Source organism: Myxocyprinus asiaticus, chromosome 31 (assembly GCF_019703515.2).
Source record: "Myxocyprinus asiaticus isolate MX2 ecotype Aquarium Trade chromosome 31, UBuf_Myxa_2, whole genome shotgun sequence".
In the NCBI taxonomy this organism is placed as follows: Eukaryota; Metazoa; Chordata; class Actinopteri; order Cypriniformes; family Catostomidae; genus Myxocyprinus; species Myxocyprinus asiaticus.
Genome location: NC_059374.1, coordinates 25958453 through 25972094, shown reverse-complemented (window position 1 = coordinate 25972094; position 13642 = coordinate 25958453). Strand labels below are relative to the sequence as shown.

General features: G+C 38.4%; 1 protein-coding gene across 1 annotated transcript in view; it reads right to left on the bottom strand.

Moving 5' to 3' along the window:
• Nucleotides 1-886: 886 nt before the first annotated feature.
• Nucleotides 887-13642, bottom strand: part of LOC127422202 (Golgi SNAP receptor complex member 1-like) — a 53646-nt gene continuing 40890 nt past the window's right edge. The window contains exons 7-9 of the mRNA XM_051665533.1: nt 9664-9693; nt 6217-6299; nt 887-3137 (exon numbers count right to left, since the gene is read on the bottom strand). Coding sequence (XP_051521493.1) covers nt 3013-3137; nt 6217-6299; nt 9664-9693 — 238 coding nt within the window. The 3' untranslated portion in view covers nt 887-3012. The remainder of the gene's footprint in view (nt 3138-6216; nt 6300-9663; nt 9694-13642) is intronic.

Sequence of the window (13642 nt, the reverse complement as noted above, 5' to 3'; positions counted from 1 at the left end):
TGTTACAATGCGTCTGGAGTTATTGATGGAATTAAGCAGATGTGGCTTTAATTTTATAATGTCAGGATCAGAGAAGAGTTGTTCTATTATGGTTCTGCTTTTCTATTATGGAAAGCAGGCAATGTGTCAAGTCTCTGTTCTCATCTCAGATCAAATACAGTATCACAGACACTAAAGTAGCACTAAAGTCTCATCATAAGATAATTAAAAGGGTTCGAAATAAGGAGTGATAGAGCCAAAAAAAAAAAAAAAAATGGGCTGGACATTTGAGGGGAGGAACAGTCAGATTTTTTTCTGGGTTGTTGGATTCAACTGGGAATGAACAGAGAACATGTTTCATAAGAGTGGAATGGGCTCTTCAAGACAATCAGCAGGGGTGATGAAGAGACTGAGGACAACTTTCTTTGGAGTTCTGTGGGTGGGCTACAAGCTTTTTAAAAGCTTTTTCATTATCTCTAGTGCAGATTCAATTTCTCTAACACAAACATGTGACGATGAAACTACATTGTGCCTTTCAACAAACTGGTGCCTGACTCAAAACTAAAATACTTCCATCTATATTGCTGTGAAATAGAAAAAAAAAAAAAAAAAAGTCTCTGTAGACTGTGGTCTGTCCTTTCACTAAGAGTTTGGCTCAGCTTTACTCAGATTCAGAGAAAACGAAGTGCAAATACTGATGAACTACAAATCCACACTAACACGGCCACATTAATGCAATGGCTTACCGGGGCTTAAAGGAATATTCCGGGTTCAATACAAGTTAAGCTCAATCGACAGCATTTGTGGCATAATATTGATTACCACAAACATTTATTTTGACTTACCACTTATTTTCTTAAAAAAACAAAAAAACAAATCTGGGTTCCAGTGAGGTACTTACAATGGAAGTGAACGGGACCAATCCATAAACGTTAAAATACTCACTATTTCAAAAGTATAGTCACAAGACATAAACGATGTGTGTGTTAACATGATTTTACTGTAAAAAAAAAAACAAAACAAAAAAAACAATTGCTTACAAAATTTTTCTGTGTGTAAATAGCCAATTTTACAACTTCGTTGGCATGATGACGTAGTCAACAAACCTTAAAATGACAGTAAAAGTTATGATTTAAACAACTTCACATCTCAAATAATATGAGTTTTAAAATTGTAATCTTCACATTTCTGTCTTTAAACCTTCCAAAAATTTGCCCCATTCACTTCTATGGTAAATGCCTCAATGTAACCTCGATTTTTGCTTTTTTTAATTAATACATTTTTTGTAGTAATCAACATTATTCCACAAATGCTGTCAATTGAGCTTAACTTGTATTAAACCCTGAATACTCCTTTAAGCCCCAGGGCCCATGGATGCAGGGGGCCCACAACTACACAACACCATTCACATGGTGATATAAACACGGCGACGGTGGGCAACAGCGAAAGCTGTCCATGTAACGCATCGTCATAGAGTCATGAAGCCATTTTTCTTAGTCTAGTGTTGGCATAGTTACTGCATTTTGTATTTGAAGGCAGTACAGACATGTTGGAACCACAGGAAACAAACCGATTTGAGTATAATTGCAATTAAAACCACTAAAAGACTGGATGTCTCAGCCTGATCTAAGAATGTGGCAAGGACCATCTTCTATGGTGCATAGACAATCATCCTTTGATCATTGAGGGCCATTCAATACTCTTCCCACCTGACTGGACCCTTAGTCCCTAAACATTTGTATTGAATTTCAGGGCACTCGTTCAACATATTGAATTTGGAAAGTGAAAGACTGATGCGACCTTTAGATAATAGACCAAGAGAGAATAGTGGAAAAAGAAGGAAAAAAAAAACGTATCTGTTTGGTTTATCGTTGTTGTGAAACTGACATCTCTAAGTTACTGTCTCTATACATCTATGGAAAAACCTCAGGCAAACAGACTCCACCTGTCTGAAGAACTACAGTACAGCCACACTTTGACTGCTCCAGTTGTGACAGACGCATAAAAAATGGATTGGTACAAAGTAGAAGAGCTGCTCAGCTGGCTGCCTCAGCAGAGCGGCCCACTTTTATGGATGAGACATCATAGGAAAGGAGAAATAGGCGGTGACAATAGGATACCAAGACTAATGCGAGCCTCACATGGCTTCAAGTCTCCCCTCTGCTTTCTCCTACACCCAACTGCACAGTTTGCCGGTCTTTTCTCTACATGCAATCACTGAGCTAGTTTTTCAATTTCCTGGATTGATTCATTTCAAATTGTATAATCATTATGTTTAAAGCTCAGGAGAAGCTGTATGGATGCAAGTTAGTTGAGACTTACATCTGTGAGGACTAAAAGCTGATACACAATAGACGAATTGAAGGTAAGACAGGACTGGAAATGGTGTTGGGAATTTACATATTTGAGCCAAAGTATAAACAGCACCTTGAAATAGAATTGTTAGAAATATCATGAGCTAAAATTCCATTTTATTTTAAGACTCCAAAACACTCTCCTCTCTATTGTAGAAATATCTAAACAATTGAAGCTTTAGAGGACGGGCCTCTAGTGTTTGACACACATTTTTAATATCCCGTATATGAATAATTTATTAATTCACAAAGTACACAGCATGATGAGAAACCCTTTCGCTAAAAGGACCATGAAATTAAAACCCTCTTCTGATTAATAACAACAACATACAGGAACAGCACAATGCCGGGTTCACGCTTTCTCAAAGCCATTGTGTTATAATATGCTCTTTGAAATCTATTCCTGTTAGTAATTTGGTCTCCAGTCCCAGTTCACATTTGAACTGCACATTTACATTTTGTAGTACAGAAACAAAAACAGGCTGTTTGACCTAAACCCCTCCCGTTGCTAAATACATATTAAGGTCCATGCTGGCCACAATCAATCCTGTTACCAGACTAGGCCAAGTGGGCATCTGCTTCGCGGCCCCAATAGTCCATCTCCCATTGAGCCCTTTCTCAAGGCTTTGCCACTGTTCTGCAGAACGCCCCCCCAAAAGTTGGTTAGCTCCCATGTCCATCAGTGGAATGCATATAACAGCACAAGGATGGTGCAAATGCCGATGACTGCTCCCAGAATTAATGAGTCCCGCCTCTTCCTCAAGTTGACTCGCTGTATTAGGTTATTGATGGCAGGGAAATGGTCTGAAGTAGGGCTCAGTTAAGGAACAACAGGGATACAGCATATTTCCACAAAAACTTTAAAACACAATATTTGTCTGGGTAGCAATTTTGCACTTTTTTTTTTGGCTTTATTTTGTTTTATTTGTATGCAGCTCAGCTGTAAACGCTTAGGCAATATGAATGTACGAATATTCGCCATGCCAATAAAGTACATTAAAACTCTAATACTTGTATCTTTCTTTGTCAATTATACACTGTATATTTTGTCTTTTACTTTTCTTAATTTATATTCATTGCTTTGCACCTCAGCTGGTCACGCTTCGGCAACATGAATGTAAAAATATTTTTCATGCCAGTAAAGTGCAGTACAACTTAAACTAGTTGAAGTGGTCTTTCCCTATATTTATAGGGCCAACAGAATGCAACACTGCCCGTCCACTTTTTCAGCTGTTTTAATTCTGTAAGTATTTTTCCAATTCATTTTTTCCATAGCGATTAAAAGACAAAAGGAAAAAACTGTGTACTTAATGTCCTTCATGAAGACATACAGTATATACAGTTGAAGAAAGAAGTTTACATACACCTTAGCCAAATACATTTAAACTCAGTTTTTCACAATTCCTGACATTTAATCATAGAAAACATTCCCTGTCTTAGGTCAGTTAGGATTACTACTTAATTTTAAGAATGTGAAATGTCAGAATAATAGTAGAGAGAATAATTTATTTCAGCTTTTATTTCTTTCATCACATTCCCAGTGGGTCAGAAGTTTACATACACTTTGTTAGTATTTGGTAGCACTGCCTTTAAATTGTTTAACTTGGGTCAAACATTTTGGGTAGCCTTCCACAAGCTTCTCACAATAAGTTGCTGGAATTTTGGTCCATTCCTCCAGACAGAACTAGTGTAACTGAGTCAGGTTTGTAGGCCTCCTTGCTCGCACATGCTTTTTCAGTTCTGCCCACAAATGTTCTATTAGATTGAGGCCAGGGCTTTGTGATGACCACTCCAATACCACTTTGTTTTCCTAAAGCCATTCTGCCACAACTTTGGAGCTATGCTTGGGGTCATTGTCCATTTGGAAGACCCATTTGAGACAGAGCTTTAACTTCCTTGATGTCTTGAGATGTTGCTTCAATATATCCACATAATTTTCCTTCCTCATGATGCCATCTATTTTGTGAAGTGCACCAGTCCCTCCTGCAGCAAAGCACCCCCATAACATGATGCTGCCACCACCATGCTTCATGGTTGGGATGGTGTTCTTCGCCTTGCAAGCCTCACCCTTTTTCCTCCAGACATAACGATGGTCATTATGGACAAACAGTTACATTTTTGTTTCATCAGACCAGAGGACATTTCTCCAAAAGTAAGATCTTTGTCCCCATGTGCACTTGCAAACTGTAGTCTGGCTTTTTTATGGCGGTTTTGGAGCAGTGGCTTCTACCTTGCCGAGTAGCCTTTCAGGTTATGTCAATATAGGACTTGTTTTACTGTGGATATAGATACTTGTCTACCTGTTTCCCCCAGCATCTTCACAAGGTCCTTTGTTGTTGTTCTGGGATTGATTTGCACTTTTTGCACCACAATAAGTTCATCTCCAGGAGACAGAATGTGTCTCCTTCCTGAGCGGTATGATGGCTGAGTGGTCCAATGGTGTTTATACTTGCGTACTTTTGTTTGTACAGATGAACGTGGCTCCTTCAGGCATTTGGAAATTGCTCCCAAGGATGAACAAGACTTGTGGAGGTCCACAATTGTTTTTCTGAGGTCTTGGCTGATTTCTTTTGATGTTCCCATGATGTCAAGCAAAGAGGCACCGAGTTTGAAGGTAGGCCTTAAAATACATCCACAGGTACACCTCCAATTGACTCCAATTAGCCTATTAGCTAATTGGCTAATTGCCTAAAGGCTTGACATCATTTTCTGGAATTTTCCAAGCTGCTTAAAGGCAGAGTTAACTTAGTGTATGTAAACTTCTGACCCACTGGAACTGTGATTTAGTCAATTAAAAGTTAAACAATCTGTCTGTAAACAATTGTTGGAAAAATTACTTGCGTCATGCACAAAGTAGATGTGTTTTTGCCAAAACTATAGTTTACTAATATGAAATCTGTGGAGTGGTTAAAAAATGAGTTTTAATGACTTCAACCCAAGTGTATGTAAACTTATGACTTCAACTGTATATGTACATACATACATACATATTTGTGTGCATGTGTGTGTGTGTGTGTATATATATATATATATATATATATATATATATATATATATATATATATATACACACACACACACACACACACACACACACACACACACGCTCGCGCGCTCAATGAGAAATTACACCTACTTATTCATGTGATTATCTAATCAGTCAATCGTGTGGCAGCAGTGCAATGCTTAAAATCATGCAGATATTGGTCAGGAGCTTCAGTTAATGTTCACATCAACCATCAGAATGAGAGGAAAAAAATGTGATCCCAGTGATTTTGACCATGGCATGATTGTTGGTGCTAGATGAGCTGGTTTGAGTATTTCTGTAACCTCATGCACAGCAGTCTCTAGAGTTTACTCCGAATGGTGCAAAAAACATCCAGTGAGCGGCAGTTCTGCAGACGGAAACGCCTTGTTGATGAGAGAGGTCAACAGAGAATGGCCAGACTGACAGAAAGGCTACGGTAACTCAGATAACCACTCTGTACAATTGTAGTGAGCAGAATAGCATCTCAGAATGCACAACATGTTGAACCTTGAGGCAGATGGGCTTCAACAGCAGAAGACCATGTCGGGCACTTTATAAGGACCATAGTGTTCCTAATAAAGTGCTCAGTGAGTGTATGTACATCGATTAACAACCTCAGAGCTTACAGTCGGCCTGTCTTTAAAGGTTTATAAGTAATCGTTAATAATCAATTCCCCAATGGAAAACATTTATGGGATTCTTACTTCTGGAACATGACTTGTGCTCTAAAAGAGAAGAGGAAAGCACTTCAAACAAAATGTTATTATATCAATCAACAGACCTGAGTTTTTTTTTTTTTTAAATGTCCTGCGTGCATACTTGTACACATGCACAACAGTTGGTAATTAAGGATACTGGCCAGGGTGTTGACCCTGCTCTGTATAGACTTCAACATACCTCGCTGGGAAGTCATGTTCTCCTTGGTTGCCATGGCAATGCTGTGGACAAAAAAACAGAAGAGTAGGTTTTACTGGCACCAGCCCCTTACTGCACATATGTACTGAAGGTGGTCAAAAAGTGCTCTGATTCATGCGTCAAGGGCAAAGTAGCTGTCAGGACTGCAGACACAGTAAAAAGTCCATCAAAGACAGCAAATGCCTCTTCCACTAGGTTTGATTTCAAACAGAAAGGTAAAAGCTGCATTATTCTAAAGCCCTAGAGACAATAAAAAAAATCAAAAGCATGTAGAAAAGTGACCAACCATTGCATATCCATTTCCCTTGACACTGCAGAAAATGAATACCTCATTTTGGACAAAGAGGGATTTTTCTGCAATAGCCACGTCATCTCAAAAAACAAAAAGTAGGTATTTTTGAAAACCATTCTGAGTAAATTCTAGAGACTGTTGTACGTGAAAATCCCAGGGGATCAGCAGTTACAGAAATAATCAAACCAGCCGTCTGACGCCAACAATCATGCCACGGTCCAAATCACTGAGATCAAATTTTTTCCCCCATTCTGATGGTTGACGTGAACATTAACTGAAGCTCCTGACCCATATCTGCATGATTTTATGCACTGCAGCCACATGATTGGCTGATTAGATAATCGCATGGATGACTGTTGGTGCCAGACGGGCTGATTCGAGTATTTCTGTAACTGCTGATCTCCTGGGATTTTCACGCACAACAGTCTCTAAAGCTTACTCAGAATGGTGCCAAAAACAAAAAACATCCAGTGAGCAGCAGTTCTGTGGATGGAAATGCCTTGTTGATGAGAGAGGACAACAAAGAATGCCAAGACTGGTTCGAACTGACAAAGTCTACGGTAACTCAGATAACCGCTCTGTACCATTGTGGTGAGAAGAATATCATCTCAGAATCCTATACAATATTAGGTTATGTGTCCACCAAAGTGTTTTTTTCCTGAGGCCAGTGTATTTTTTCAGTTGTTTGCAATGGGAGCGACGCATACATAAAAAAGCAATTTTTAAAAAAAGCTGAGCGTCTATTCCGCTGCGTGCTTGCAGTTTTTTTCTGGTCACCGAGAGTTGAAAAATGTTAAACTTTGGGTAAAACGCAGTGCTCATCACTGTCACTTTTTACCCAGCCGTCCAATCACAATGGAGGAGGGGCGGGACAAATACCAAACCGACCAACCGTCACACCCTACTTGTATAACGACTGAACAACAATGGAGGAGAAGTTTGCTGGTCTCTTAGTATTCATATCTGTACCAGATGACATTCCCGGTGTGTCCACCAACCGTTTTTTGCAGCTGAAAATGCCAGGCGCTCTTCTGAAAATGCCCAGCTGGAAGCGCTTGAGTGTGCTTTGGAAGCGCAGTGTTTTTTTCAGCTGACACACTTTGGTTGCTATGTTATGGAATATCCGTGGAAGTAATGTGTTGCAAGTACCTAATTTCGCAGATAGTCTGTGTTATCAACAAGTACTGAATTTTTTCATATTAATATCATGGTAGTCCGGGAATGTCATCTGGTACAGACATGAATACTCAGAGACAAGCAAACTTCTCCTATATTGTTCAGTCATTGTACAAGTAGGATGTGACGGTTGGTCGGTGTGGTATTTGTCCCACCCCTCCTTCACTGTAATTGGACGGCTGGGTAAAAAGTGACAGTGACGAGCGCTGCGTTTTACCCAAAGTTGAAAATTTTTAAACTCTCGGCGACCAGAAAAAAAAAAAGCACGCAGCGCTCAGTGTGGAATAGACTCTCAGCGCCTCATCACGCTGCTGGCTTTTTTAAACACGTGGCGCTCCCATTGCAAACAATTGAAAAAATACGCTGGCCTCAAGAAAAAACGCTTTGGTGGACACACGGCCTTAGGCAGGTGGTTTTAATGTTGTGGCTGATCGGTGTATATCTTATTTGTTCTGTTTTAGGTAGACTCAAAAAGTATGCACTAGTCATTTTGTTTGAACAGTTCTGGGTTATAAAAATGCTGCAACTGGAAATGTTTTAAGACCAGACATGCGCAGATGCTCTGTTCCTTTGTTATTGTTTATGTGTGTGACATAGTATATATGCCGATATCCCACAATATGGAATCTTTTGAGAAAACAAATCTGTCCAAATTAAAAGTGAAACATGGGCACCCACACGTCTCTATGGCTCCAGGCTGTGGGTGGTATAAAACGAGAAGATTACAAGCAGCTGAAATAGCATACGTTTTTGCTTAAATAAGACTGAGTTGGAATAAAATGAGCTGCACGGACCAATAGCTGACTTAATTAAGCACTTGTGCCCACTGGCAGCTTTGGGCTTCCCCTAGGTGCGGCAGTCAAAGTGTAGGAGAGGAGCGTGTGGACTGCTCTAGTGCATGAACACATATCTGCATTCAGGAAAAGATAGTGCCTAATAGCATGATATTCACTGCTACAGTGCCTCTGGAGGAGGCAAAATGTGGTGTTTTGTAGAGATGGTGTTTTACGCAAACAATTACACTGTGTAACAAATGTTTTTCTTTTACTTATTTATTTTTCCTGGGTAGTAAGTGTTATTTCCTAACTGCTTATGTCTCAAAAGTATAGAAAATGGCTATTGTTTTTTTCTGACTTAATGTGAATGAAAAGACACAAATCCGCCCGTTTTCTCATTGAAAATATGTATATTTCAAAATATCACTGTCTTGGTCACAAAAGCAAAGTTTGTGGGGAATAATAGCCATTTTCTATACTTTTGAGGCATAAGCAATAAGGAAATAACACTTACTACCCAGGAACATAAACTGTGTTACACAGTGTGGGCCAAATCCTAACCCCCATCAAAAACCTACCCCCTTGAAACCCAAATTTATTCCTTTGGTTCACAGAACTTCTTTTAGGTACCTTATTCACCACCTGATTAGAAAAACATTTTAATATATAACAATACATTGACTTATGTCTTTTTACATTTATATCACATTATATTACTGAAGCTAATAATGGTCAAATTCATTTTTTTCTGTAAGCTTGAGATCAGCAAGTTAACATGTTAAACCTTTGTAGACGGCTTTTTGATCAGGCATTACAAACTGCCTTATATGGAGCCAAGGTGGGAAGCATATAAGCTTTTGGCCAGATCCCTAGCCAAAACCTTGGGATCTGGCAAGAACCCAAGCTTTTCTGTCAGTTTCGTCATAATGTTAATAGTATCAATCAATGTACAAGCAAAAGATCAGGGGTTTGTAACCCTCCATTGATTGATATCTCTCTCCTTGAAGAAATGGCCCATGGCAGGCTTCCTGATTCAGCAGATATCTGAGCATCCAATTATTCATTTTCCAGTAAAACAAACAAATATGGAAACTGTTGTCATTTAAAACAGTACAGCCTGTGTTTGTGGGAAATCAGACTTACCTTATTGTGTCATCAATAAGTCGATCTGAGCTGCAGGTAGAAAAAAAATGTATTAAAACAATGATAATCTGGGCAGCAGTGTGATAGACATATCTATGGATTGTCACTGCAGTTATTGCTCACTAAACTAATTTTCTAGTGTATAAATGAAATTTTCTTTTAGGAGAAATTCTTGCATAACTGTCTATACTGGAATGTCATCAACCCCATACAACTACCATTCTTCTCTCTGAAACGGTGCTACAGGCCTGCAGGCTAGGATTGAAATTCTACGCTGGCTCAGAATCACATCTTCCGTCAATTTAGATGACAAAGTCTCAGGGCCAGCGAAACCTCAGGGGAATGAAAGTCCTCAATTCCTAAACAAATGGTTCTGGGTCTGACAGAGAGCTCTAATTTTGATTACACAAGCAAAAATAAGATAGCAAATTTTCCCCCTGATGCCTGTGAACTCTCTCTCTTTCCCTCTGTCTTAATGTTCTGTCAGAGAGCAGCAGTGCGAGAACAATGGCACACTCAAACAGCAGCTGGAAGAATAGCGTCAAATGGGCCACATGCTATTTATTCCCACTACTGCAATACACAGATCTGTTTGCATATGCCAATAAACATGGAAAATATGTATGAGTGTCCCTGGTTGGAAGAGCAAAAGTACCGCTATCGATGCTAAAATAAAAAGATGTTACAATAAGAGATGCACCAATGTATTAGCCAAACATTGGTATCGGCTGACAAAAGCAATTATCTACTGATGATCAGCGATGATTATTTCCTGTCAAAAGGGGGTGGAAAAACATGTCAGACAATTAACTTATGACTTGTGCTCTGTAAAAAAAAAAATAAATAATTTAAAAAAAGTCTGTTGTGTGGAATTACTTTAAATTGGATAATAATGACAGCAGAGTTACAATTTGTAAGCTTTGCACAGCTAGAATTTCATGAGAAAACCACTTACTGCTCTTAATTTATTTCAAAATGACCATTTAATGTTTTTCATAATTACATAAAGGAGTGTGTTCAATAGTAGGACTGGTTATTGATACAGATTTCCTAAATAGATTCAGAAGCACTCAAATTCGATTAGATTCCTATTTCGATTCGATATTGATTAATATAGGTATATTTCTGTTATAATGTCCCTTTTGCTTACATAATTTCTCTCCCAGAAATTCTCTCCCAGCTAATGTTGTTAATTATACATGGGACCTTCTAACTAGGTACATTACGAAATCATTAATTTGACTAATTATATTTTAGTAGTTTTTCATCATTTTGGTCACATTTTAGCTTTTAAATATGAGCAAATCCATGTATTCAATCAATAAATATGCTAATATATTTCATATATATATATTTCATATATATATATATATATATATTTCATATATATATATATATATATATATATATATATATATATATATATATATATATATATATATATATTTTTTTTTTTTTTTTTTACATGCTTAGTTTAAATTGCATAATTTGCACTATTTACGGGTATTTACATTGATTTGTTGAACACGTGCTAAAACCAGTACTGTCTCTTTAAGAAAACAGGCATTTCTGTAAAGAGCGTCTGTAAACGAATGCATGTTAACAAGAGAGACTCGAATGGCTTTATCTCATCAGTGCTATGCGTGATTAGAATTAAATGTTTCTTTCAGAAAAGGTTTCGAACAGAAAAGGTATTAAAAGAGACATTATTCAATGACAAATGGGTTACATGGATGTCGTCTTCGGGGACACATTACACGAAACAACTTTTACTCTCAACATGCAGTGAAAGGATCTCGCTGCTGAATACTCCACCACTATACTACACAATCACTGGTGTGTGAAATCTGAAAATTTACCAGCCAAATATATACATATTAGTCACATAGCATGTAATTTTTTTACAAATGTGAGTGATTTCCTCTCATTGTAGAGCGCTGTGCATCGAGATCATCCAAATTAAGATTACAATGCATGGGAAAATCTATATTTTTACCCACCCTTATTCGGTAGCTGATATTTGTTTTGGATATAGCATTAAGAATCGTGAAATTTCATTGGTGTCGTCTACTGAAATGTTGGTGCATCATATAGGGTTGTATCGTGACAAGCATAATTCCTGTTTTTAAACACTTTAAAGACAAGAAAGGTGCAGCAAAACTGATCCGAGAAGCTTTGAACTGTCACAAGGCTGTCATCTTAATAGCTTCTGGCTTTGATTGATCTAAAAGCCAAAACAGTAAGACAAAGTATGTCAGCTCTCAGCTAGACTAATCATTATAAATTGTCCCAGTGGGTGCTGATGAAGCAGATTTTGCAGTTTAGTTAGTAATTAGCAGAGCAACTATTCAGCATCCTGTAGGACACTACCAAACCTACCAAGTCCTTTTCCTTGATTTGCATTCTATAAGAAATAATTAAAAACTCCTTTAGACTCATTAATCAACATTATCTGGATCTGAAATAGATCCACATGGTTTACACCAATGTCACAGAAAACATAGTATTTGCAAAATTAAAGTCTGAAGATTAAAGTTAGTTAGAGAACAATGCAGTCTGAAAATTTGCAAAAACTTTTAGCAATGTGGTCTGTCTCCCAGTTAAGTCACGTCCATTTTAAACTTAACAGCAGGGCTATTAGTTCTATTACATTAGCTAGTATCACACATGACTGCAAGGCTGAAATTTACTGCAATTCAATTTATGTCTGCAAAGCTTTCAGTAAATTTGGGTTGCTGGCATAGACATCTAGGCTCTGGGGGTGTCTTCAATTATGCACATAAAGCCGAATTTTGGAATACTCAGATTATTTGAAACTAGTCTTTTTCAATGAACTGAATAAAACGGCTAAGCATAAATTAAATATAGCTCAGATGACTACTACACAATCTGTGGAAGAGACAAATGCAGTGTATAAAATCAAATGCCATCATACTGAAAACTGCTACTAGGGATGGGCATTTTGGTCATTTTGTCTACTTGAGTACTCGGACTAATTTGAGTACTCGAGGGGCAATGACATGTACATAACTGTATATATAATAACATGTGTGACAAACATATTTGGCTGCTGCAAGCTGCATTGCATCTTGTTGTTCCAGTGTATAATCTATTCATTATTATAGGCTGTTATAAAATAATCGGTTACAAAATGTATAAAAGTTTGCATAATCAAAATATAATGCATCATATTTTGTCATTATGTGAAGATTCGCTGCCCAACTCAATGAATGTGCACAATGTGCCTATGTCTGTTCTTCCTTCAGGTTACCGTAGTAATCTTAGTAAGTGCGCACTAGTTTTTTTTAGGTGGTTTTCACACTGGGCACGTTCGCTGCAGTTCGAATCCGAGTGTGATTGTTCCCGGTGCTCCCTGCAGCATTGGTCTGGTTTCAGACTCATGTATGATTCTGTCGAACCCCCATACTTTTACGTCATCAACTTGCGTACAGATGATGGAAAGCACAACGCGGGTCACTATATTTGTGTGTTTGCTACTAAATTTGTGTCATAATGCACACCAGAGTGAATGACACTTGCACCTCTGTGCTTCGCATGCTGTAAATTCAGCAGTTGTACATGTCCAGGGCAGGGGTGGTGCCAGGATTTTTTCACCAGGGGGGCTGGGCATGGTACTGTGATTAGTCTGTGGTGGGGGGGTAGTGTTATATTGTCTGGGGGGGGGGGTTGAGTGTTGTATCGTCCGACTTGGGGCATTCTGTGAGTGAGGGGGCCAGACTTCTGTCTTCAGGCTTCTGGCCCCCCCCTAAAACCGACACTGGTCCAGGGGAATGAGACTATATCTGATGCTCACAAACAACCTTTTTTGAGGACAAAGCTGGTTGCACGCTCACTCACATATATAAAAGGCACCTCACCTTTTCTGTGTCCTGCAATGTTTCCCTGCCACTCATGATGCATGTGTGTGTGTGTGTGTGTGTGTGTGTGTGTTTTTGTGCAACAGATGTCATTATGCTTA